The 26,123-nt window shown below is 46.8% G+C and overlaps 1 protein-coding gene across 4 annotated transcripts in view; it reads right to left on the bottom strand.

The window, feature by feature from the left end:
- Positions 1-1,943: 1,943 nt before the first annotated feature.
- Positions 1,944-26,123, bottom strand: part of PRKCE (protein kinase C epsilon) — a 543,326-nt gene continuing 519,146 nt past the window's right edge. For 3 of the 4 annotated variants that reach the window (XM_006054783.4, XM_025262284.3, XM_044925876.1), the window contains one exon: positions 1,944-5,237. In XM_006054783.4, the coding sequence (XP_006054845.1) occupies positions 5,091-5,237 (147 nt within the window). In that variant the 3' untranslated portion in view covers positions 1,944-5,090. Of the gene's footprint in view, positions 5,238-24,912; positions 24,943-26,123 lie in introns of those variants that run through there. The other variant, XM_025262285.3, reaches the window with a different exon arrangement.

The raw sequence follows: 26,123 nt of genomic DNA, 5'->3' as shown, positions 1-26,123 counted from the left end.
CTTCAGGTCTAGTTTCAAACATACCACCCAAGTCGTATTGTTACCTAGGCTGAAGAACTTTAAATTGAAAACCCGACTTCGTGATGTGGCTTCTGTGCTGTTTTCCCCTCCATCTCTCTGCTACTGTAAGCACTATGACAACACACACTTTGTGGTTTAGTAATTTTATTGCATGGAGATCTTCAGGCTCCTGGTAATCCAAGCACTGGACTGTACTCAGGTCCATGGAAATAGAGAACTAGTCTTCCCATAGATTCCCTCTGCGAGAAATCTGTTAGACCTGTTGTTTCTCAGTTCAGGGGCAAAGTCACACAGATAGGCTTTCTTGAAGCAGCTCTGGAGCCACCTAGCCCTTGCCAGGGACCAGTGGCCATGGTTTTCCTGGAATAGGCATGGCATTGCTTGACTTCCTCTTCTAGAACATATTGGAATTGAGGGAAGAGGTTCTAAACCAGGTACTCTGATCAGCAATTGACATTTTTTATAGCTTCAAGGTGATTTATCGAGCACATGGATTTGGGGAGAATGAATTTCCTCATCTCCAGGACTCTGGGGCTGTCTCTTCTGGACCACTAGGCAAGGGATGTGTAGACCGGTCATATTTCATTCAGTAAAATGCTTGGAGATGTCTTCTGATCTTCTAAGAACAAGATCTTTTAATTCGATTTTCTTTTTATTTAAACTCAGACATGCTGGTGGGAAGCTTGTTTCTCCTAGGATGGTCATTTACCTAGAAACAGCTGTCTGAATCAGAGAGGAAAATGGTGATAAATACAACCTTCTTGCTTCACTTGCTCCTTGGAAGAAAAGTTATGACCAACCTAGACAGCATATTAAAAAGCAGAGACATTACTTTGCCAATGAAGGTCCATCTAGTTAAAGCTATGGTTTTTCCAATAGTCATGTATGGATGTGAGAGTTGGACTATAAAGAAAGCTGAGCACCAAAGAATTGATGCCTTTGAACTGTGGTGTTGGAGAAGACTTTTGAGAGTCCCTTGGACTACAAGGAGATCCAACCAGTCCATCTTAAAGGAAATCAGTCCTGAATATTCATTGGAAGGACTGATGCTGAAGCTGAAACTTCAAAACTTTGGCCACCTGATGTGAAGAACTGACTCATCAGAAAAGACCCCAATTCTGGGAAAGAGTGAAGGCAGGAGGAGAAGGGGACGACAGAGGATGAGATGGTTGGATGGCATCACCGACTCAATGGACATGAGTTTGAGTAAACTCTGAGAGTTGGCGATGGACAGGGAGGCCTGACATGCTGCAGTCCATGGGGTTGCAAAGAGTTGGACGTGACTGAGAGACTGAACTGAACTGAACAACCTTCTTCTTGGAGTGGGTCTGGAGATCCATGCTTACCTCTTCAGGTAGGCAGATGAGGTTGCTGGTGGGGGAGGGGGAAGGGACTGAGAGGTGAGTACCTTCAGGATAGTATACGTAAGTCATGGGAGGTTTCCAGCCTCGTAGGAGCTTCTTGGATTCCTAAGGTCTGAAGTTCTGAGCAGCTGGTCCTCAAAACTGAGTCTTGAAGAGGACTGAATGGGTTGCAAGAAGATCTAGTCTTTTCTTCTCTAGAAAGCTGAGAATGAAGTGCTTTCAGTGTTGCTTGGCCATCTCCCAGCACTCCAAGGCAGCTTCATGCCCAGGCAGCCCAGGGCCGACGCATCCAGTGTGCTCAGGCCCCCTCCACGCTTCTGGTTGGCAGTCCCTGAAATGCAGAGGCCAGACAGGGGTGGGCAAGGGGAGGATGCACATATGGTCATTTGCACCTTTGTGCATCTTCAAAGGATAAGAGAAAAGTTGAAACCTTGTCTAGGCTTGGGATTTGGAATCACTAATGTCCAAAAGGCAATAAGCTTCATTACTGCCACCTTGCCACTCACCAAGGAGATAAAATGGAGCCCAGGAGATAAAATGCTCAATAGGACCCAGAAACAAGATTTAACGTCATTGTATTTATTAGGTTCTGAAACAATACACATTCACATCCTTTTGAATACAGTACATTTGGCACAATAATGTTTACAATGAAATAACACTAATGAATGGCAAGAGATTAAAATTACATCCCGAAAGGAAAAAAATGTACAAATAAAGTATCACAATACAAAAAAAAAATCCCTAAAGTTGAATACATTTTATATTTAGCCAGAATTACTTTGCACATAATTTAAAAAGAGGTAATTTTTAGCCTTCTTTTTTTTTAATGTAAGAATGCATTTTTTTCACCTTTGGAGGAAAAAAAAATTGTTTCCACTTCACAAAGTCCATAATGAGAGAACACAGGAGAACAGCTATCCTTCATATATTTTTTTGGCATTTTTTTTACACTCCCCTCCTTTTTTGTCTCAAAAAAAATAAAAAAGAGTGAGCAAGCTAGTTGGAAAGATTAGAAAGAATTAGCAGAAATGTAATAGTGTGTCTGCTTCCAAACTCTTGTGAAAACCGAAATGAAACAATGAATATTCAAGGAACATAAAAGCTCTATTCTATAGACTACATAGGATTTGAATCTGCCTGTGTGAGAACTTGACCAGCTTTCATGCAGGAGGCATCCCAGTCAGCCCAGCTCTGGGGGCTGGAAGGGGGCATCTCTGAGACAGGCAACCTGCTTGAGTGACTGCTTGGAGCTGCTGGGTAGAATGTATTATTATTTGTCTTCCAACAAAAATGCCAGTTGTCCTGTAGGAAGGGTCCAACCCCTGGCTGACATGGGAATATTTTGGACAAGGCCGTTCGGCATGACAGTTTAAGAGCTTGCTTGGTCGTTCAATCATCAGGGTGAAGGAAGCAGAGAAGAAAACAGAGAGCAGTAGTGATTTGTGAGTAAGATGGGCAGTATTGTCATGTTTTCCTAAAAAATGAGATGACGCCACCATGAAGATGTTTCTGTGCTTGTCCTCAACTCCGGAAGATAGTCTCCCCTTACTATGTCAAGTTACCGAAGATAAATTAAATTAATCTACTGTTCTTCATCTCTTCACTGGTATGCTGAACACACAAGTTGATATAGCATAATATTTGAAATTATAACAAGAACAGATAATAATTACACCTGAGTTTTTTCAAAAATCAAAACAAAAGAGAAGTGAATGTCATCACTAGTAACCAAGGCCACGACTAGCCAGATGCAAATATGGACACCAGCTCTGTATGGGCTTGAGCTAGTCACTGTCCAAACTTTGAAACAACCATCCAAAACATTCCTTTCTCTTCCCCATCTCTATCAGGACATAATAGAGCACAGGAGAACTATATGTGAGATTTAATATAGCTTAATACATGTTTACATCTTTTAAAATAAACCAAAATGAAATAAACAATATGAAGAACATCCCTCCTCCCGCCCCCCGCCTCCCAGAAAAAGAAAGAAAGAAGGAAACACACCTTATCTCTCGGTAACTTGAACCAATACACTTACAGAGTATTGCACCTGGACATTATTATAATTATTCTTTCATAGACTAAAGTTTATAATATGCCTGAACATGCAGCAGTTGATACCTCTAAATTCAATGAATTAATTCCACAGGCCTTGCAGCAAACACTATATACAAAAAATCTCAAATGTACAAAAGGCAAAAAGCTTCATTAGTGCCACTTTGCCACTCACAAGTATATATATTTAGGGGCAGCTGGGAAATCCACGTGCAATCGTTGGAATGGATTCCATTCCCTGCTAAGTCAGTTCAGTGAAATAGATAATCCAACGACCTCCGGGAAACATAACACACAAAGCCACAGAGAATCCTTGGAAATCAAAGACCGTAACACTGGTAGCATATCTACAGGAGGTAACATCACATCCATTAAATAGTGTCCACATGAGTTGCCCTTGCATGTCACACAGAAACAGCACTCTGAGAACATCTTGCCACCCTGTCAGTGTTCCAATAAGTTGCTCTTCAATCTCCTGATACCCTCTACATAACCCATGTTTAGCCTCATGCTGCTTGTTCCAAAAGCAGATATTTTATATTTAACTTTACATGTTTAATGTTTAAAAACCACAACACAGTAGTACTATCATTTGGTAGAAGTGCGCAAAAATCACACACTGCTGCAGAAAATAAATAGAGTTGATGCTGGGGATTCAGGATGAAACTGGAGAGAGAATCTGGGAGCTGAGTTTTGCTAGAACCCAGGGTCTTGACCACTCTGCGGGGTAGCCATGGAGTTCAGGCAGAACTTGAACAACAAAGAGCTCTACTAGTTTCCTTTTCTCTCAATTCCGAGCCCCCAGGTGCCACGAAAGCATTAAGAGCATACACCATGGATGATGATTTTCTCATTGTATATTAGCCCTTTAATATCTACCTGTATTAACAATGGAATTTATTTCTTTTGGCCAATTAGAAAGCAAATTTGATAATCTATTTTTGAAATGTTCATAGAGTTCAAATCAAATTTCTTTTTCTATGGAGAGCGATTTCTTCCACAAGATACATGCTTATACAACTTTGGCATGCCCCAAATCTAAAACCAAAGCAAATGACGACGAGCCATTCCAGAGCAAACCAACACAGGGAGCCGATCAGGGTGTCTTCCAACCTCACTCCTTCCTGGGCACGCCTAGAGGGTGCTCACCCTTGGGCTGAAGAAGCACCAGTCTCTTCTTCTCTTCTGGATAGAATGGCAGAGGGTGGCAGGTGGTGGGTGGGGGACTGGAGTGAGGAGAAGCAAGAATTGTCAGGACTCTATGTTCAAAAACAGAGCCAGAGTCTTGCTTGCTTTTTTTCTTCCTTCTTTTCTTTGCAGTAAAAGACCTGAAGTTCCTTCCTTACCAGAAGCCCCCGAGGAGCAAAGCCAGGCTTGCCAACAGACCAAACTCAGCAGTGGGTCCAGTGAACTGCTGAACCTGCACAATTCTGCAGTACTGGTGAGACGAGAATCAAGAGTGCCTTCTGGTCATCAGGTGGAAGTGGGGAGGAGCTGGCCCCGGGGTGAGGGAATGCAATAAATAGAGGGTGGACAAGGGACTGGGCTCCGGGGAGAAGTAGTTCAAGACCATCTGATGGGAAAATAGGAATCTTCCCAGCGCCCCTGCTTGCAGCATCACCAAACTTCACTGGGAGCGGCTGCTCAGGGCATCAGGTCTTCACCAAAGTAGGAAAAGCCTTTGAATTCCTCCTGGTTGATCTGCTTCACAATCGCTTCGTCCACGAGTGTGAGTACTGGCTCTTCCCGGGTAAAGTCTTGGTCAAAATTATTGACGTCTCTTTTGGTTTTCTGTGGGGAGATAAGAGAAAGCACTGATTCTAGGCTGACCTTCCTCCCCAAGGCCCCCCACAGGGAGTGGGCATCGCGCTGACCAGCCTCTTGCCAAAGCAGACCTCTAGCTACTGAGAGCAGACATTGAGCTGTTTCAATGAGGTAACGATGAATGGCCCCAGGACCGTGAGGTGACAGAGGACTTGGAAAGGAAGAATGAGGTCAAGTGAGAAGGAAGAAGGGGTGAGAGGTATGATGGAAAAGCAAGGAAGTGGGATTCCCATAGACTGTGTGTGTGTGTGCATGTTGGGACATTTTCCCTTTCAGCATCTGCCCTAACCCTCTGGCTCCACTGAGTCCTCCCTTCCTGTGATCCAGGGAATGAACTTGAATTGCCCTCCTACGAGCTTTCCAGTGGTCTTTCTTCCATAAAGGTAACCATCACCACCCCCATCACCTTACCATGTCTCCTCTAGATGACATCTTCTCTATACGTAGGGAGATGCTTGGAGTGGAGGTTGGGACCATCTTCTGGGAAGCCTGCCTTGATCCTCATCTGCTGTCATCCTGAATCCCATTTTGTGCTCCCACATTATTTCTATTATTACACGCAAGACACTGACTTGCAGTGAATTGATAATGCTTCTGTCCTGTCCATGAGCTCCTTAAAGGCAGAATCCTTATCTGACTCAACCTTGGGTTCCTAGCAGTCCCCTAAACTAAGCATCTACTGAATGAATGAATACATCAGCAAGCCCGCCACTGACTCTATAGGTCAGAAGGACCCATACCTAGTTGGAAGCTCAAGTTGCTGAAATTGCGCTTATGGTCTGTGAAGGGGTAGAGGGCAGTGATCAAACAAACTCTGGGTTTTGGGGAAAGTCAGGAAGTAAGAATAATTCTCTGCCTCTGGGGGCTCCCTGCTGGGTTGGGGTCAGTATTCCTTTCTAGCACACACTGCAATGGTGAGAAAAACTTTCACAGAATAGTGGGTCCTGGCTGAGACTTGAAGAATGAATTACCATCATGTTGGTAGAGATGGGAAGAAGGCACCTTGGCAGAGAGAAAGATGGGAAAAAGGCAGGAGATTGGGAACACGAAAGATGTGTATACAGGACAATGGGTTGGTCAAGCTGTTTGTGACAGAGTGCAGTGTGGGGATGGCGGGAAATAAGGGTGGAGTCTGACTGAGAGACCCTCAGCACCAAGTTCCCTCTCCCCTGCCATCCACAGCACAATACTGAGATGACTGAAGGAGCTCCGGGAATATTTTTTCAGACATTGATTAATTGGCATTATCCAGGATTCGTGCCCTGGATGATAGAATAACTCTTGTGGTGACTATTATTATTTGTAGAATAAATATTAACATATGCTATGTTCTATGGAAATCAGTTACCTAAAAAGTTAGTGATAGTCTGTGTAAAAAAGTAGTCTTGAGACAAAGCTATATTTTGTACTCTGCTCTGGGAGAGTCATCATGCATGTCAGCAAACGAAAGGATGTGGGACACCCTGCAGTCAAGAAGACCTGGCTGATTTGATTAAGGCCAGTTTTCCTCAGACTTGACATAAAACTTTTTTTTTTCCTTAAAAAAAAAAAAAATATATATATATATATATATTTATATATACACACATACATATATATATGTGGACCATTTTATTTAAAGATTCTCTTAGATTCTTTTTTGATGTGGACCATTCTTAAAGTCTTTATTGAATGTGTTACTGTATTGTTTCTGTTTTATGTTTTGGTTTTTTGGCCATGAGGCATTGGAAGGTGAAGTCTTAACTGTGGACTGCCAAGGAAGTCCTTTTTTTTTTTTCCTAAATAGTTTCTCAATATCTGTCCTGGGAGTGAAGTTCTGCAGAATGTGGTTTGGAAAGTGCCACCTTACAGAGCATCTTCATGTTCATTTGCTTACTACCTTTGGAACAGGCAGGTATTATTATCCTGATTCTACAGATGTGGAAACTGTGGCTCACAGAGGTTTCATCACTTGCCCAGAGTCACCCGACTGAGTTCAGAGTGAGGCCAGACTCAAGTCCAGCTCTCAGCATGATGCTTCTCATGGTGCAGAATATTTGGAGAGCTGGACACTGGAGACATGGGAAGACATGGCCAGGCTCAAATGCAACCAGGAGACCTTTAGGTCAAGCTTCTAGGCTGAAGTAAAGCCAGAAAGGCTTGCTAGTAAGCCAGCATGGTGGGAGAGGGCTGTGGATCAGGGAGAGAGTGGTACACGGTGAGGTGAACTTGGCAGGGGAGTCTGTTTTCAAACTGTCCCAGATTGAGGTCAGAATCAGACAGACAGCACGGAGAAGAGATGAGCTAATCTTTCCCATACTGCGCCCCCGTCCGTCCTGCTTGGCACCTTCTCTCCGGCCTTGAGACATCAGAGCTCAGTAGGGCTCAGAGACCTTGGAGGGGGGGACAGAAAGGGGACAGAGGAAAGCCACAGGGACGGAAACAGTACTTGCAGCAGAAGGGGGTGTGTGCCGCCCCTGAGATGAGAAAACTGAGGGGTGGCTCAGCCATTCCTACAGGAGGGCTGGCTCCAGGCAAAAGAGGATGACACGTTCTCCATTTCCAGTGTGTACAGAGCAAAAGGAAAAGGGGGCCCTGCACGGAGAGAGACTTCAGAGGGGAACCACAAAGCCCATCTCCACAGTGATGCATGTGGGGCACGGGAGGGCAGCTGCCTGGGGAGAGGGTGTGAAGACTCCTCTCCCGAAGGTCTCTATCACAGGAGCGAGGGTTCACTTTGATTGAAGAGGGGTAACAGCATGTGGCCCAAGGTGCTGGGGGAGGAGCAGGATGGGGAAGAAGGTGACGGCAGCATGGGAAGCACCAAGTATCATCCCAGTGGGGGCAGGAGGAGAGGGAGTTGGTGAGGAAGACTGGCAGAGAATAGGCCAGAAGGGAAACTCAGTTTGAGCACCACTGATGATGGGCTATATCCAGGACCTTTCAGGGGCAGGATCCCCTCCTTCCAGCCTCCTCTGCACTGGTCACTAATGGGGCAGGGGGGCTGGTGTATAGGGAACCTCGGGAAATTGTAAAGGCTTTGGCATTGACTCCCCTGTTTAATTTCTTGTGCTTCACCTTTCAATCATTTGAGTCCACTAGTCATGGAAACTCGTTTCATTTTCTGAGGTCAACTGAGCATAGTGATAGAGCTAGGTTTCATAGGATGTCTGAATGTCCCAACTTGCTGACTGCCTGGGAACCAGGCTCAGTCAACACAGCTAGGGACATCTTTTTCCAGGTGCATGGTGAGCTGGCTTGGGGAGCAATCAAGCTCAGCTCTGGGCTTTCAGGGGAACCAGAATCATTGGTGGCATGCGAGCGAGTATGCCATTCTTCAAGGACTCTATCGAAGAACCTACTTGGCTCATGCACCCCTTATGCTATCTGGTCCAGGCCTTATTTCCCTTGGAGACATCTTAGATCCTTGTCAGTTATTCATTTCCATTCATATAACTTACAGTTTCTGACTATTAATTAACCTTAGAGGCTTGGGAGGTTTTCCAGAGCAAGTATCTCTGAGGAAACCCATCCCATGTTAATAGCATGTAGGCAGCCTCACATCCTCACATTTAGAGGACTGGGGACTATATCCTTTATTCACTGGTTTCACTCATTGGAAAGCTGCTGTTTCCCTTAAAGAGCAGGTACAGGACTCATCTCCAGGGTTCTGACGGACAAAGTCCCTGTTTACCTGGATCTTCAGTCACCCCATTTGCCTCCCTTCATGTCTACACACCTGACTCAGCCCCCCCAACACAGCCTGAGAGGCAACACGGGGACAGGGAACTGTCCTCTAACTCTTCACACCTTGTCTCCTCCATGAAGCCCTTCCCACCCCCTCTGGACCACATGGAGGGGACACCACATGGAGGAGGAGAAAGAGCACTGGCTGACCTCCCATCTTGGTACCATCCCCTTCCTGGTTTGATGACATTGTGAAGGAAACCTCTTTGAGCCTTGGTCTTTCATCTGTAAAATGGGGGTGGTCCCAGGAGCCCTACAATAGCCTTGAGGACTGAGTTGGATGCCAGATGTGTGGCGCCTCAGTGCAAATCCTGACACACAGTGGGTACCCAATAAATGTGAGCTCCTACCCTCTTAGTCTTAGCACCACGTGCCTTGGGATTGCCTCACGCTCAGCGTGGCTGAATCTCCAGTGCAGCCCATGGGTGCCATGAGCTCTGGAGTGTAGGGCTGCCTTGGGCATGCCTCACGCTCAGTGTGGCTGGATCTCCAGCACAGCCCATGGGCGCCATGAGCTTTGGAGTGCAGGGCCTGAGCTCACACTTCTCTGTGTGCTTTCAAATTCTGAACTAGTGCTGAGCCAGGGCCTGCCTGGACATCCTGGTCTTCCTCCAGCCACTGAGATTCTTCCAATGGAGCCCTACTGCTCTCGGAAAAAGCACCAGTTTCTTAATCACTTCTAAGACCCTCTGGGATCTGGTCCCTGCCCACTTATCCAGTTTTATCTCCTAGGCCCTAAGGAACCGTGAAGTTCTTTGGACGCACTGGCTTCTTTCTGCAACCGAGCCTTTGATCAGCCAGTCCTCTGCCTGGAGCACCCTCTCCCCTCTTTGACTTCTGCCCCGTGTCCTCGTCACCTAGCTGACTTCTGCTCACCTTTTCCATCTTGGCTTAGATATCCTGCCTTCAGGAAAACTTCTCTGTCTCTCCAGGTCTCTTCTTGGGGTTCTGTCATCTCCTCTAACTTTTATCACAGCACTTGCCACCCTGGGTGTCCACCTCCTTTTGTGATTAACCTGTGAGCTCCTGGGGGCAGGGATCAGGTTGAACTCAATGTTCCATCCCCAGGCTGGTGCACTGCCTGGCACATCGGGAGTGCTCAATAAATAACCGAGAAGAAAGACTGCGTGTGTGTCTCTTGCTACCGCTTTATCTAAAGCCACTGAAGTGATCTGGACCTGAGGTACTCTTGTGCCAGTGGGTGTTTTTGTTTAGAGAAGGCTGAGGACTGACTCACAAAGAGCCCCGAACAGGGTGCCCTTGTCCATGGCAGCTCCACAGGGCCCTGAGAAAGCGGCCGGTGTAGGCCTGGTTAGTAGGGTGTCTTCTGCCATCAGCAGCCAGCCTGGGCCACTAAAGTTCTTCAGTTGCTGGTATGAGACAGAAATGGAATGAACCAGGGTTTGGGCAAATCCCATAGAGACAGATAGGCTAAGAGAAGTTTGGGGATTTTGTGGGTATGTCCCTAACCCCCGCTATTGGTGTCAGGGGAAAACAACATTCCTCTTCCCTTTGGCTTCTTTCAGGAGTCAGGTCTTAGATCTGAGAGGTCTAGGGCTGACCTGGGGGAGAGCACATTTCTCGCATCTGCAGTGGGGGAGTGAGGCAGTGCTTATGGAGACAGAGTTATAGGTCACTCTAGAGTCTTCTGAGAAATTGCATCTGAGAGGCAAAGCTGGTGGACCTGTCTGTTAAATCACCCTGAGGCCGTGGAGGGCCAGAGGCTCAGCCAGCGGTGCAGACAGGGGCAGGCTGCCTGCATGCTTGCTTCCTGTCTGGCTGGCGCATTTCTTTCAGAGCCCTCTCTGAACTGAAATCATAAACACAAGCTTTCAGAGAAGCCAGTGATTTCTGCTTCTGTCTTCATCTGATTATGAGGAGATAACAGATGACTTTGTTCTAAAGTGCTGAGAAAACTCCCTGGTCTTACAGGCCAGGGCATGGGGCTATAGGCACCGTGCTGGTCCCAGACCACCTCTTCATCTCTGCCTGGCATGACAGCAAGGGCACATAGGCAACAGAGTGACCACAAGCCAGGGACCTGGCCCATGAGTGTGACAAGAACCTGGGAGACAGACTATTCCTGGGGAGACACGTTGTCTCGATATGGTGTCCAAGAATCCAGCTTTCAGGTTCCAGCTCCTCCTTGAGTCTCCCAGCCTCCAGCCTCCCTCCAGCTCACCCTCCTTTCCCAGTCCCTGCAACACTTTCTGGAACATGCATTTTTCCCCCCTCCTAATATTTTTATGTATGTCACATTTTCCTCTCATATCCCTCAAGGTACCTGCTGCAAAGCAGGTCACACAGCAATCCCTTCATATTCATTTGCTCAAAATCCTTTTACTCACCATAAAAGTCAAACTCAAAATGCCTCCTAGCTTTGCAGTGTCCCAGTATGCTTATCTAAGCTCTATTTTCTTTGAAATGTCAATATGCTTATCTAAGCTCTATTTTCTTCTTTTAAATATCCTCAAAGAAAAAGGAAACGTAAATAATTAGAATGCTTGCTCAATATCAATTAACTAGATCTTTAGATATACATATGTATATGTATTTAGTTCAGTTCAGTTCAGTCGCTCAGTTGTGTCCAACTCTTTGCGACCCCATGAACCGCAGCACGCCAGGCCGCCCTGTCCATTACCAACTCCCAGAGTCCACCCAAATCCATGTCCATTGAGTCAGTATTAATTAAGCCCATAGATTTTCAGAGTACATATGTATATCTTTATACACACGTTCACCTGTGAAGTTAGATGAAATATGAATGTAAAACTGCATAGTGTCTTGCCTAACAAAAATAGAGTTGGGACACAAATTCAAGTTAACTATCATTTGCCTAGAAATTTCTCTCAACATATTCTTCTATTCCTTTCCCGATTTTCCTTATAGAAAACAGAGTAAGACACACAGAGGGCTGCTAGTGGAACTTTTCACAGCACCTATCTTGCCAGGGAGGTGTTCTACCATCCTTTAATCCATTTCCTTCTTAGAATGTGGTGGCCAGAACTGATGGCTTGATCCTTGTCTCTGTGTTCTGAGCAATGCTAAGGGCAGCCAGTTTCTACTTGGTGGAAACCCTCAAACCATTGTCTAAGATAGTGTCAGTGTTTTATCACTTATGGAGTAACTGTGATAACACAGTGATGCTCTGACAGCTTTACCAATCCAGTTTAACCTTGAATGACTTGAACTGTGTCTCCCTCAAAAGCTATGTTGAAATTCGAAGCACCAGCACCTCAGCCTTATTTGGAAATAAAGTCTTTGAAAATGTAATCCAATTGAGATGAGGTCATCAGGGTGGGGCCTAATTCAGCATGACTGGTGTCCTTATAAGAAGGGGAAATTTGGACACAGAGCTCAGACATGTACAGTGGGAGGACCTGATGAAGAGACACCGGGAGAACGCATGTGAAGAGTGGAGGGAATGCGGCCACAAGCCAAGGGACATCTGGCGCCACCAGAAGCTGACCGAGGCAAGGAAATCTTCCTTCCCCTGCAGGTTTCAGGGGGAAACCTGATCTGCAGGCGCCTAGATCAAAGACTTCTCACCCAGAGCGATCACATTTCTGTTGCTGTAAGCCACCAGTGTGTGGTACTTCACGGTAGCCCCTGGAAACTAACACAAACCCCAATCTTCTGAAATAGATTTTTCACATCTGAATGTCACCCTTGACATTTAACCTTGATTTCCTCTTAAGATTACCATAAATAACGATTCTGTGATTTACCTTTCTGGATCTCAGTTTCTTTACCAAGAAAGTGCTGGATCATCGAAAAAGCAAGAGAGTTCCAGAAACATCTATTTCTGCTTTATTGACTATGCCAAAGCCTTCGACTGTGTGGATCACAATAAACTGTGGAAAATTCTGAAAGAGATGGGAATACCAGACCACCTGACCTGCCGCTTGAGAAACCTGTATGCAGGTCAGGAAGCAACAGTTGTAACTGGACATGGAACAACAGACTGGTTCCAAATAGGAAAAGGAGTACGTCAAGGCTGTATATTATTACCCTGCTTATTTAACTTCTATGCAGAGTACATCATGAGAAACGCTGGGCTGGAAGAAGCACAAGCTGGAATCAAGATTGCTAGGAGAAATATCAATAACCTCAGATATGCAGATGACACCACCCTTATGGCAGAAAGTGAAGAGGAACTAAAGAGCCTCTTGATGAAAGTGAAAGAGGAGAGTGAAAAAGTTGGCTTAAAACTCAACATTCAGAAAACGAAGATCATGGCATCTGGTCCCATCACTTCATGGCAAATAGATGGGGAAACAGTGGAAACAGTGTCAGACTTTATTTTTTGGGGCTCCAAAATCACTGCAGATGGTGATTGCAGCCATGAAATTAAAAGACACTTACTCCTTAGAAGGAAAGTTATGACCAACCTAGATAGCATATTCAAAAGCAGAGACATTACTTTGCCAACAAAGGTCCATCTAGTCAATCTGAGCTATGGTTTTTCCAGTGGTCATGTATGGATGTGAGAGTTGGACTGTAAAGAAAGCTGAGCACCGAAGAATTGATGCTTTTGAACTGTGGTGTTGGAGAAGACTCTTGAGAGTCCCTTGGACTGCAAGGAGATCCAACCAGTCCATTCTAAAGGAGATCAGCCCTGGGTGTTCTTTGGAAGGAATGATGCTAAAGCTGAAACTCCAGTACTTCGGCCACCTCATGCGAAGAGTTGACTCATTGGAAAAGACTCTGATGCTGGGAGGGATTGGGGGCAGGAGGAGAAGGGGACAACAGAGGATGAGATGGCTGGATGGCATCACCGACTCGATGGATGTGAGTCTGAGTGAACTCCAGGAGTTGGTGATGGATAGAGACCTGGCGTGCTGCAAATCATGGGGTCACAAAGAGCTGGACACGACTGAGCGACTGAACTGAACTGGGGATAATAAATCTACCGAGCTTGCTGATTGCATGACAGCATAAAAGTAAACCTCATGTAAACTAGAGTTTACTTTAGAAAGTACTATATGAATGTCATTTTAATTCTGTCATCTAACTCATCTGCCATATCCTTCAGCTTTGTTTTAAGTTGTTTTGACCGGGACCATTTTTAAAGTCTTTACTGAATTTGCTGCAATATTGTTTCTGTTCCATGTTTTGTTTTTTTTTGGCTGCAAGGCCTGTGGGATCTTAGCTCCTCCACCAGGGATTGAACCCCTACCCCCTTCACCTAGAAGGTGAAGTCTGAACCACTGGACTGCCAGGGAAGTCCCCTCCTTCAGCTTTTTGTCATCCTAAAATTTGACTGCCATGCCTCCCCTCTCTCTATCAAGATGCATATAAAAATATTGCATAAGGTAAGTTCAGGCTCAGAACCCTCTGACCTGCCCTCTACAAACAGCCCTCTCATAAAGCTGACAGAACCAGTCTCACCAACAAACTTTGCGGGTATGGTTGTTAAATTCATTGTTAATCAACCAGCCATGGTCACTTTTTCCATCTGGTTCAGGAAGATGATATCAGAGAGTTTCAACTGTCTTGCTGGAATAAAGATAGACAATGCCTGCAGCATTTGTCTGATCTATTAGTCTGGAAATGAAGTTAACTGGCTCCCAGCAATTATCATTTCCCCCTAAGTGTCCACAAACCATCTTCTCATAAAACCTTCTAGAAATCTGCTTTAATCACATCCATCTCAGAGTATCCCAAACGCCATTTCCTCTCTTTTTGAATACCGGGAGCCTGTTTGCCCATCTCCCATCATTTGGTATGCTGTATTTCCGCTGCTGTATTCCGTCAAATCCCAACGGATTTGACGTGGGCCTGGTTAATTCTTTTCCAACCTGAGAGGTAACTCACCTGGGCCTCTGAGATAGCTTTTAACCTCAGCTGCATAACAGAACTACCAGCTAACTTGAAATGAAAGTGATGCTACCCCCATTCCAGAGATTCAGTGTAACTGCTCTAGGATCTGGCCTGGGTGAGTTAGTTATAGCTCCCATCTGACTTCATTAGATATAATTCATTAATCTACTTCACATGGGTTTCAGCTCACCTAACAGTGGTTTCTGCCCTAATCTTGGTACAATGAAGATATTTCTCTTTGGGAAAAATTAGAGGCAAAATAACAGCCTTGTTATTTGTCCTTGTTTTCTCCACCCTGCCGGTGCATCAGAAACAAACATGCATCTCTATGGACACCTGGGTTTCAAGCCCTATCTCATAAACTGGAATGTCCAGGGGTGGGGCCCAGACCTGGTTTTTTTGTTTTTCTTTTTTTAAGCTCTGTGAATGATTCTGATGTGCATCCTGGCCAAGCCCCTCTGTAAAGATCAGTGGATCTTTCTTCCCTCTTTGTCTTAGTTTCAAAAGGCTACTTTGTTGTCGGAAAGCCTATTTAGGGGCCTAACTGTTCTGATTCAGCTTCCCCTCAAGGTCACACAATATACTAGCATTCCTTCTCAATTCCATGCCATTCCTCACTTAGTTTATATTGATTGCTCTTTATAAAATCGGGACACATAAGAGTCTACCGGCAAACCAAACTAGTCTCTTTAGATATTGCCCTCTGAGAGGCAGAATAACCTAGTGAGTTAGCATGCATGTTAAACTTTATGGTCTTGGGTAAATCATGCAGTCTCCCTTGTGCCTCCGTTTCCTCATCTGTGAAATGGGAATATTAGCAGTCCTCATATACTTGTTATAAGGATAAGTGAAATAATGCATTTAAGTGATGAGAACGGTACCCAGCAGAGAGTAAATATAAATTATTAGTAATGCTTCTTTGTCAATATTGATTCAACAGTATGATGAGAACAAACAGCATCATCTTTTGGCTGATCCTTGATCTCACGTCATAGAATAATCATCGTTTCACCAGGGCAACCAGCGTGCATTCATTCCCTACATAATCCAAACACCAGAACTCACCAGTCTACTCTCAAAAGCTAAGAGCCGGAAGTGTGGCCCACCCAAAAGGACCTTCCTGAATCTTTTATTGCCTTCCGACCCTTGTTGGTTTTTCCTCATTTTCACTGCATTTCCATTTACAGTATGTGCTTTTATACATCCTGGTGGGCTATCTTTAAACTTTCTGGAATAAAGTGAGATAAGAAAAACAAAAGGGAAGAAAGAGGATGAAGTTTACTTCCAGCACTGCTGGAGGTGACATCATCTGTCCTGTTCTCTGTAATGAGCAGGGGTGTGTGTCCACAGGGAGCTGTAGAGACAGGGGAAGGTGCGCAGCGCACGCCTCACCCGCTGATGCTGCCTCCAAGAACACAGACCCTCCCTTTCCAGGTTCTGAATTCCCAACCAATGACCCAGATACATTTTAATGCTGGATTTCCTAATTTTTGCCAACTAAGTCAATTAAAAAATAGAGTAGCCTGGCTGAATGGGTCGAACAGTCCTCCAGTTTGTGACCTCTATTTAGTAAAGTTGTTTCCACCTTTTAGGGGAAGAGAAGATCAAGACCCATTTGCTTTTTAAGCACAAATGATTAGCTTCATGGCATTTAAAAGTGGGAAGCCACTTGGTCCCTGGTCATTCTCTGGTCCACTGGAGACAGTCATGGCAGCATGCTGACCTCTGTGGCTGGCACACAGAAGTGAGGAGCCACCCAAGTGCCAGGTCAAATGCCTCCACCCCCATAATCTGGTCCACAGCCGCATCTAAACTTTGTCTGAGGGAAAGTGGCTTCACTCCTGAGTGAATTTAAATTATTTAAATGCATTTTTTACTTTTTTATTTATTTAAATTTTTTATTTTATATTGGAGTATAGTCAAGTAATAATGTGATAGTTTCAAGTGAGCAGCAGAGCAACTCAGCCATTCTTATACATGTATCCAGTCGCCCCCCCAAATTCCTCTCCCATTCAGGCTGCCACCTAACATTGAGCAGAGTTCCCTGTTACACAGTAGGTCCTTGCTGAGTATCGATTTTAAATATATAAATGTATTATTATTTTTTTAATGGACAAAGTCTCTCAGACCATCAGGCACTCTGAACAACCAACTACAGTTGAATTCTATCAAATCCACTGCACGATGGAATTCAACCATTTCCCCCTCTCATTATTGTTTGCCGGACTATAAAAAAATAAATCCACATTTTTTACAAATTCTATTTGAAGAGTTGCATGGGAAACTCCTATCAGCTACCACTAACTTCCTCCCTCATATCTAGCTAATACCTCAGTGATCAAAGGAGTTTAGCCAACTACAATTTGTCTATAAACTGGGGGTATATAGGGGTGTATAGACTCAGTTTATAGACTAATGCTGAAGTTCGAATACTTTGGCCATCTTATGTGAAGAGTTGACTCATTGGAAAAGACCCTGATGCTAGGAAAGACTGAAGTTAAAAAGGAGAAGAAGGTGGTAGAGGATGAGAGGGTTAGATAGCATCACTAACACAAAGGACTCGAATTTGAGCAGACTCCGGGAGATAGTGAAGGAGAGGGAAGCCTGGCGTGCTGCAGTCCACGGGGTCACAAAGCGTGGACATGACTTGGCAACTGAACAACAATAGACTCAGTCCTCCGTGCTCTCCTTTACAGGGAAGGGCAGTTATCCCCGTTATAAAGAAGTTGTTACCAAACTTGGAACACTTGCTACGGTGCTTTTAAAACAAAATTTTGGGACAACTACTTGAAGGTTATTTGGAAGTCAGGGGCCAGTTTAGAAACCTACAGAAGCTTGAAAGGGGACCCCAAGACACAACTCCCTGTACCCCTTGCTCCCACAGAAGCAGGGAACGTGGTCCTTGATCAAGTGGGGAGTTTGTTAAAGTGACTTTCAAAGCTGCTTCTACCTGTAAATTCCATGGCTCGATCATTTAAAGTAAAAGTAAGGTATTTCAAGCAAGACTTCTTGACCTGGGTTCCCACTCCCAGGGTATGAGTGGCACATTTTCTGTGAGGGGCCAGTTAGTGCATATTTTAGGCTGTGTGGGCCATGGGCCCTCTGTCACACCCACCCGCTTCTGCTGTGTGTCTCAGAAGTGGCCCTAGACAAGGTGTCAGTAGGGACTGGGCGTGGCTGCGTCCCAGGAACACTTTATTTATGGACACAGACATTTGAACTTCTTATAATGGCCAGGTGTCACCCAGCATTCTTCCTCAACCACTGAAGAAAAATGTAAAAGCCATTCACAGTCTGAGGGTTGTACAGAAAGAGTCAGTGGTTGGATTTGGCCAGTGGGCCAGAGTCTGCCAAGTGCTGTGCTAGAGAAGGGACTTCAGGGCTTCCATGGACCTCCTAAAATACAGTAATGCATGTTGTGTAGATGGGCATATTTGGGTTTTCTTGGAGGAGTTCATTGTAGCAGGTTCTGGAAGGGGTGCTGACTTCACTGCTAAGTTAAGAACCACAGATTGAAAAGCTTCCCCTCATACAAGGCCTGAAATTCTCGGTGGAATAACTCTCTGAGGAACCACAGAGAGAAGAAAACCCTGAGAAGCAGTTTCAGGACTGGAAATGTCTCTCCTTGCTCTAGGCCCTTGTACCATGGAGGCTCCAACATAGGGTGTCGCCTTTGGCCTCTTGGAGCTCCACGCGAAGGCTCCCTATGAAAACAGCCGGGAAAAGTCCCGACATAGACTATGTATCCAGGCTGTTCCAAGACCAGGGGGAGCCGCAGTCACAGTGTTTCTCTATTTCTTTTAGGGAAGGAGACATTCCTGGGCAATTCTGGGGTGGTGCTGACACCTGCCTCCTGAGCCTTCCAACCTCACAGGTTTGCCCAGGCCCACACGTGGGCACACTGTTGGCTGTGACGATTTGCCTTTAAAACTTGGTAGTGAAAATACGGAGCATACATTTCAGCCAGGATTCATTTTGGCTCATGTGGTTATACACTGCTCATGTCTGCATTGTCTGTGCAGAGCTCCCTGGCCCTTGACAAGATTCAGATTGGAGTTTTCAGTGGCCTAGAGGTGTCTCCACGTGCCCCAAGAATCTTGGCTCCCTGGCGAGGCAGGCAGGGTCTCGGGGCACGGTGGGACACCTACACCATCCGTCACTAGTGGTGCCCGGCTCACGACCAGTGGACCCTGCTGAGTGCCCAGGTGATGGCCCAGAGGGCGAGCTCTTCTCACACTGGGGAGCCTGCCCCTCTCCAAGGCCAGACATGAGAGGACAGGAGTGTCTGTTTCCCTCTCAAATACTGCAAAAGGGCTTGAAATCATCCCTGAGCCCAGGAGGCCTCCATTCTGCTGCTAACAAGAAGGGTCTATGAGCTGCTAATGTGGGAGAGAAATGTCCCTTCCTAGGGAACTGTGTCCAACCCAGGCTGGTCCCCCTCACATACCTGACACCTCCCTGTGCCCCTCTTTCCCAGCCCTCTTTGTTACCAGGGCTAAGAAATGACTTATTTGATAATTGTCTCTTCCACAGGCTGGACATTTGGCTTGGGTGTCTGTCATGCATTTCCAGCACCAGCACAGAGCTTGGCATGGCCCAGTCCCTCCATGTGGACAACATAATAAAGCACAGCAACGGAGCCTTCTCTAGGCTGTATTACAAAGCTTACCTGTCTGATTTGTTTGACCTCACACCTACCCTACGGGGAGACAGTACTGCCGCAACGGCCACTGGAGACCAGCACACGGCTTGCCCAAGGTGTGCAAGGTGGGGGAGCCGGGTTAGGTTCAGCCTGTTCTGACTCCGGGCTGTGTCCCTGGAGTGTGTCGTCCTGCCTCCCACTGAGAGGCATCACTGTGGTCACTTGTGCAAGAGGCTGAGGCTCTGAGCCCAGCCCGGTGTTGTTGCTGCACTAAAAACCAACCAATAAGCAAAAACTGCCTTCTGCTCTGAGTCTCTCATAGTGCATGAGGCTGCCATCCCCACTAGACCCTTTGGGGTCATTTCTTCGACATGAAGGGTGAAGAGGAGCACAGTCCTTTGAAATTCTTCATTATGACCAAGAATAGAAATACATTTTCTGTGTTACCTAGTGAACATCACCCCACTCCACCACCCCCAAGTAAAGATGCAGCTTGCTACACTTTACCTTCACTCTGCGTGATTCAGTCTGTGTTCTAGTCTCGCTACTTAGTCCTTTTCTACTGTACCCTACCCTAGTCAACCCGATCCTAGTCTTCATTAAAAATGTTTTCTGCCTTAACCTTCTAAATTGATGTTACAACCCACTGAGGGGAAGATCCAGAAGTCGGGTAAAGGGGCACCCAGCAGGGTGTCTGGAACTGAAAATGTATAGGAAATACAAGGTCAATATCCAGGAATAAAAAGTCTGAGGAGGAGACAGCACGCTACCTGCCATGGCCTGCCCTAAGCCTGAGCCCCCGGGCCAGGCTCTGCAGTGAACTGGCCCCATGAGGCAGGGCGTGCAGCAGCAGGACCCGTGGCTGCTCCCACTGCAAGTGGGCAGACACAGTGGCAAAGCCAGCCCCGCTCTGCCTCTAACTGGGGCACTTTTTCATTCATCATTTACTTTTCAAAGCAGTGTCATCGTTGACAGCTGTTGAGTTTAGCTACTCTAGGGATGCTTTTTGGTACACAAAGAAGAAACTTGCCAGTAGGTCCTGGCAAAAAACCTGATCCTCCACTGACCCATCTTTTCTCCCCATATTTATGAAGATGTCCTGGATGGAGATCAAGTTCTCTTGGCCCAGGGGAAAGAGAAGGTATTAGGGCTCTGCCTACTGGCTTTAAAATGGCAACTGTAAACACTCTAATAGATGCCTCTCAAGTCAAGATGAGGTCACCCTCCTTCTCTTACCATTCAAAAATTTCAGGTTTCCTAATGCAGGATCTTATCACCCCAAATTCCTAGGTGCATCCTGGAACAGATCTTAGGCCATAAAAAGTGAGACGAGAATTTAGAGATGGAACTGGGAAAGAAACATTCTCCGGAAGAAACACTTCTAGAGCTTCATTCATTCATCCCACACAGGCATACTGAATCCCTACTCTGTGCCAGGAGTTTTTGCTAAGAACACAGCTGTGAAAGAAACGGAAGCACATTCCTCCCCTAACACCTGAACCAGAGCTTGTTAATCGTCTCTGTAGGGTGATGGGCACACAGGGATTCTACTTTTCTTGCTGCTTTTGTGCATGCTTGGAATTCTCCATAATGAAAAGTTAAACATATGAATCTCACACACTTGATGCCGGGTGAAAGAAGCCAGACATAAGAGAGTACATACAACATGACTCCATGTACGTGAGACTCAAGGAAAAAGAGAAATCTCCTCTCCAGAGACAGAAAGCAGATCAAGGGCTGCTGGTGGCGAAGGCATCTGGGAACTGCTCGGACACAGAGATGTTCATACATTCATGTACAAGTGGTTACATGGGTGCATCCATTTGTTAAAACACATCAAAATGGATAAACAGGTGACTTTTAGGCTCTGTAAATGCGGTTATAATAAAATTTAAAAACCACACACATCCCTGCCTGCATAGAGCATGTTTACATGGCGTAGCTGGGGCTGGGAGAAATCTTAGGGACCACGCAAGTCCCTCACTTTAAGGAAAGGAGCAGAGAGACTCAGTGTCTTGTGCAGGGTTTCACAGACTCTCACAGTGGGGACCTGGACCCAGCCCTGTCCAGTGACTTCTCTTTAGTTCACTGCCTGTGATACACAGCAGGGGCTAAGTTCTGGAATCCCCTGCTTTGGGGGTGATGGTATTCTGAGTCATCTGGTGGAACACCCACATCCCAGGCACCTGGGTACCTGTAGCCTGAATCTGTAATGTCTCTCTAGGAGGACCACCAATCCTGTTGTTTCCAGCAATAGTGAGGTGCCAGCTACTTATGGGGAGGAGGAAGGAGTGGCTGAAGTGCCCAGTCAAGGTCTGGTCTATTTTCCAGGTCACCTCAGCTGACAATCCCCACTCCAGGCTTATCTGTCCATCTCCTTGCTTCAGGCAATGATCATATCTCACTGTCCCCATTATTTTGGCCCCTCCTCCACGCCTAGCTGGGCTCACCCACCTGAAATACTCCACTGACACCCAAGCTCTGTGCTCCAGGGAAACTTCTTTAGGGGTGGAGTAGGTCCCAGAAAGGAGGAGCCCAAATAACACTCAGGCTTGGAAAGACGCAGGCCAGTGATCCAGGCCTTCTCACTTTAAAGAGACTGAGGCTGATGTGCAAACTTAAGAAACCTTTACAAACCCAATGTGTGTTTGCTAGGCCCCAGAACTCTAGGATAATGTTTTAGCAAATGCCAGCTTGAGGGCTGGAAGACAGAGCCCATCCATGAGAAAAGCTTAATGTTCTGCTGTTACTTAGACGCATGTTACCCAGGCTCTGACCACTGTGCCTCCACCCCTGGCTGCAGGATGACCTGAAGCCTTGTCTGCAGAGATGGGCAGGTGGGTACTGTTCATCCACCTACGTGCCACCCTGGACGGGACCATCTACAAGATGGTGGGTGGGAAGTGGCTCCCGTGACCCACACAGGCCTGATCGGGGAGGAGGCTGTCTTCTAAACCTCAAGACTCTGATCCCAAAATTAAATCCTGGATTTTATCCTGTTGTGGTGGCTCAAATGGTAAAGCATCTGCCTACAATGCAGGAGACCCGGGTTTGATCCCTGGGTTGGGAAGATCCTCTGAAGAAGGCAATGGCAACCCACTCCAGTACTCTTGCCTGGAAAATCCCATGGACGGAGGAGCGTGGTAGGCTGCAGTCCACGGGGTCGCAAAGAGTCGGACACGACTGAGCGACTTCGCTTTCACTGTTTTCACTTTTCGTAGCCCTCAGGGGTTCCGTGTTCAGTATCTCCTCCTGCCATCTTGGCTCCTAACGTCACACGGTGACATGAAAGTGTTCCATGTTCCTAGGGGGTTCTTTTCTTCTATGTTTACATTCCCCGCACCCAGGGCATCCCACAGGACACAAAGCACACACCCACGAAACACTGGCTAGAAGAGCCACTCTGAATCCTGCCCTTCTCTTTTCCCTGTCATGCTTTCTCCCAGGTGGCTCTCTCTTCCTAACCCTTCCTGGCTTTCTCTGCCAAGATCCAGCAACTCTCAAGAACCTTCCCTGACGCTCCTGCCCTTCCCCACTTCAGTCAGGAGCAGCCTACTAGGTCCCATGCTCCCAGATGGGATGCATATGTGTTATCTTAAGTGCTCATGGGGTGGAAGGAGATTAAATTCAATATGCACTAGTTTGGTGAATCTACGAAGATGAATCCCCATATAACAGCTATCAAGTCATAAATACAAACTTTAGAGCTTATGGAAATGCCTTTCCCTGGGGTGGGGGGCTGGAAGGACCAGAGTGATACACACATGGGCCCTCCAGTCCCTGGACACAGGGATGCTCCTGCAATCAGAATTCTCTGAGAGAAATTTACTGTGCAGAGTCAAAGACATCCCAGTGAGGCTGTTTAGCTTAGAAATACTTGGGAAGCTGTGACTGCTACCATTTCAGGGCTGGGACACTGAAAGTCACACAGCTGTGCTCAGCAAAGGCACAGTAAGGGCTGGCTGATGGCAGGAACAGTAGAGGTCATGGGCAAATCCAGTGAATAAAAGGTGGGGAACCTTGGGATATTCCAAGGGGCAAAGGGCTTGAATACTGGTGTCCAGGGTGGATCACTGTCTTGCAGCTCCTCCTTCCGAGAACTCCCCCAGCTCAGACCAGTGGCTACGCCAGCATTAAGCCCCAGGAGGCTCTCCGGCAGAGTCTAAACTGTGTTCTCTGCCAGTCTTTAGATGCCTTTCTGCTTGCGATGGATGGCTGCGCCCCTGCACACAAGGTGTTACCCTTCATCTGAATGCCTGGCTCCTCCACCAGTTTAGATCAGAAATCTGGTCCAGAATTGCCTCCCTCAGCTTAGACCCCCCCACTGTCTCCACCACCATCAGCATCAGCACCAGCCCCAGCACCCCCTGCATATCAAGGACTGTCCTAATCACTTCACATCACCAGGTTTTCCCCTCCTGACAGCAATCCAGTATGGCAGATTTTATCATCCCTGTTTCATGGATCAGCAGAAGTTCAGAGAAATGAGATGACTTTCTCAAGATCTGACAGCCCCAGTTGGAACCTGGTTGTATCTGATTCCACATCTCAGCCTTCAAATATTAATATCATACCACATCCTGCAATCCTGAACTCTTGATTCTTGGAATCTTGGGATAAGAGGAAGAAAGGCCATAACAGGCTGGGTTGGGGGTAGTGAATAGAGAGAGACAGGAACTAAAATTTATCGAGAATCTGTAGTACGCAAAGCATCTGAGGTTTGTAAGCTAATCCTGTAGTAATTCTGTGAGCGGGTATTCTCAAGCCCATTATACAGATAAGGAGTTCAGGGTTCAAGAAGGCTAGAGGTGAATTCCTAGGTTCATGTGGCTATCCTATGAGAGCAATTTTATTCCCACCCAAGTCCCTCTGGGGTGACAGCCAGTGCCCTGTCCACTGTACCATGCCACCACCTGGGCCAACTACCAAAAACAGGTTCCTGGACTTTTTCCATGCCCTCAGCCCTGGGCCAGCATCCTGGCTCTTGGAGGAACTCTGCAGCTTCTTGGAGGCTAGGGTTGTCACTCTGGCATGGACATAGGCCAGTGGGCTGTCCTCATATGTCTGTGGGGACTGACTGGGCCCCACTCCTGCCTGCCATGTGGAAGATGAGGACAGCCTCTCACGGTTTCTAGGGCTCTGTCTTCAAGATTCACGCTTTCAGGAGGTCTTCAGCTGGTGGGCTGGCTTTAGTGAAAGGGTTGCCTGTTCAGCAGGGCTCCTCCTCTGGCCGCTGAGTTGGTGAGGGTGTGAGGGTCTCAGGCCCACTTCCCAGTTTTCTCTCAGCACAGCCTGGTCATGCAGGAGCATGCAGGAAGGGCCTCCCTTGAGGGTCCCGCCATGCAGTGTGGATGGCTGGATGGAACAGATCATGAGGTTGAAAGGGGCCTCCGTGTCACCAGGCCTGAGGGCTCACCTACCTGGAGAGACTCCCCATTCTGGAGGCCTTACCTTAAAGAGGGACATTCACACTGAAGCAAACTTGAAAAGAGAGAACATGTACACAAAGAGAAGTTTACTTGGCTGGCATTTCCCTCATTGTTTTTGGCTTTCACTGAGGACAGGTGGGATGTTGGGAAGGCAGACCTTTCCCTCCTCCACTGGCTTCCCCCCATTTCAGCGCTATAATCTCAGAAGCCATAATCTCAGAGCCTCCTGCTTTTGGGGGGCAGGGTGAGAGTATGCAGGAGGAGTGCTAGGAGTGAGCAAAATACCTCCAAGATCTACAAGGTCAGATGATGCCCTTCAATCACACCAAACACATCACTTCTATTCCCTATGGTCCCCAAGGAAGGCAAGCCCACTAGGAACACAAAAGCTAAACAGGCTGCTTTTAATGGCAGAAAATGATGCCACTGTCTTGGAACCAAATCCCCAGTAAGACAGATGGTGAATTCCATATTGGAGAGTTTTTCCAGCATCAAAGGTCACAGATACAGCTTTGCTGGCTTTTCTATTCCCCCACCCACCCACTGCTGTATGCCCATGGTTGGAAGCAAGCCACCCCAGAAAAACTGATTTGAGTGCATGATGGCACCAAGTCTCCAGTTCGGTGTTAATGGCACATCGCTTGTACAACATCAGTAGAGTATTGGAGTGGAGAAAGGGTGGACGGGAGGAGCATAAAAAGGAAAGTGGAGGAGGGAGGATATACAAGATAAGATAGTTGGGAGGAAAGATGAGAAGGAAAGCTCCACGCAGAAGCAGAGGCCACTGAAAAATGTCCTAGGGTGGGGTTAGTGCAAAGGGGTGAAAACCTGAAGGGAGGAAACCCAGGAAATACTGACAGCTGGTGAGTCAGGGCAGGGTTTAGACAGGGAGGTTCAGGCGCCAGGGAGCAGAAATCTCAGCTCAGCAAACATCTCAGGAAGGCAAAGGCCTGGAGGGAATAGCAGCCAATCGAAGTATGTGATGGAACCTGACCAGAGGCCAAATTCCAGCTACGAATCTGGACAATCTCCTCGGTGATATCTTTAGAGGGGCGAGGCTTCCTGCGGAGGGGATGGAAACCAGTTCTGGAAGTTGCTCTCCTGTCATATCCTCAGCCCTTGTGTGGGTGACCCGGGGACCCCAGCCTCCAGCTGAGCCAGCATGGGCAGAGTGCAGTTTGCTGTGCCCACCTGTGTGTAGGGCCTCTGTGTGGGGGAGTGGGGATGGTTAGG

This window comes from Bubalus bubalis, chromosome 12 (assembly GCF_019923935.1).
Source record: "Bubalus bubalis isolate 160015118507 breed Murrah chromosome 12, NDDB_SH_1, whole genome shotgun sequence".
In the NCBI taxonomy this organism is placed as follows: Eukaryota; Metazoa; Chordata; class Mammalia; order Artiodactyla; family Bovidae; genus Bubalus; species Bubalus bubalis.
This window is presented reverse-complemented; position numbering and strand designations above follow the sequence as displayed.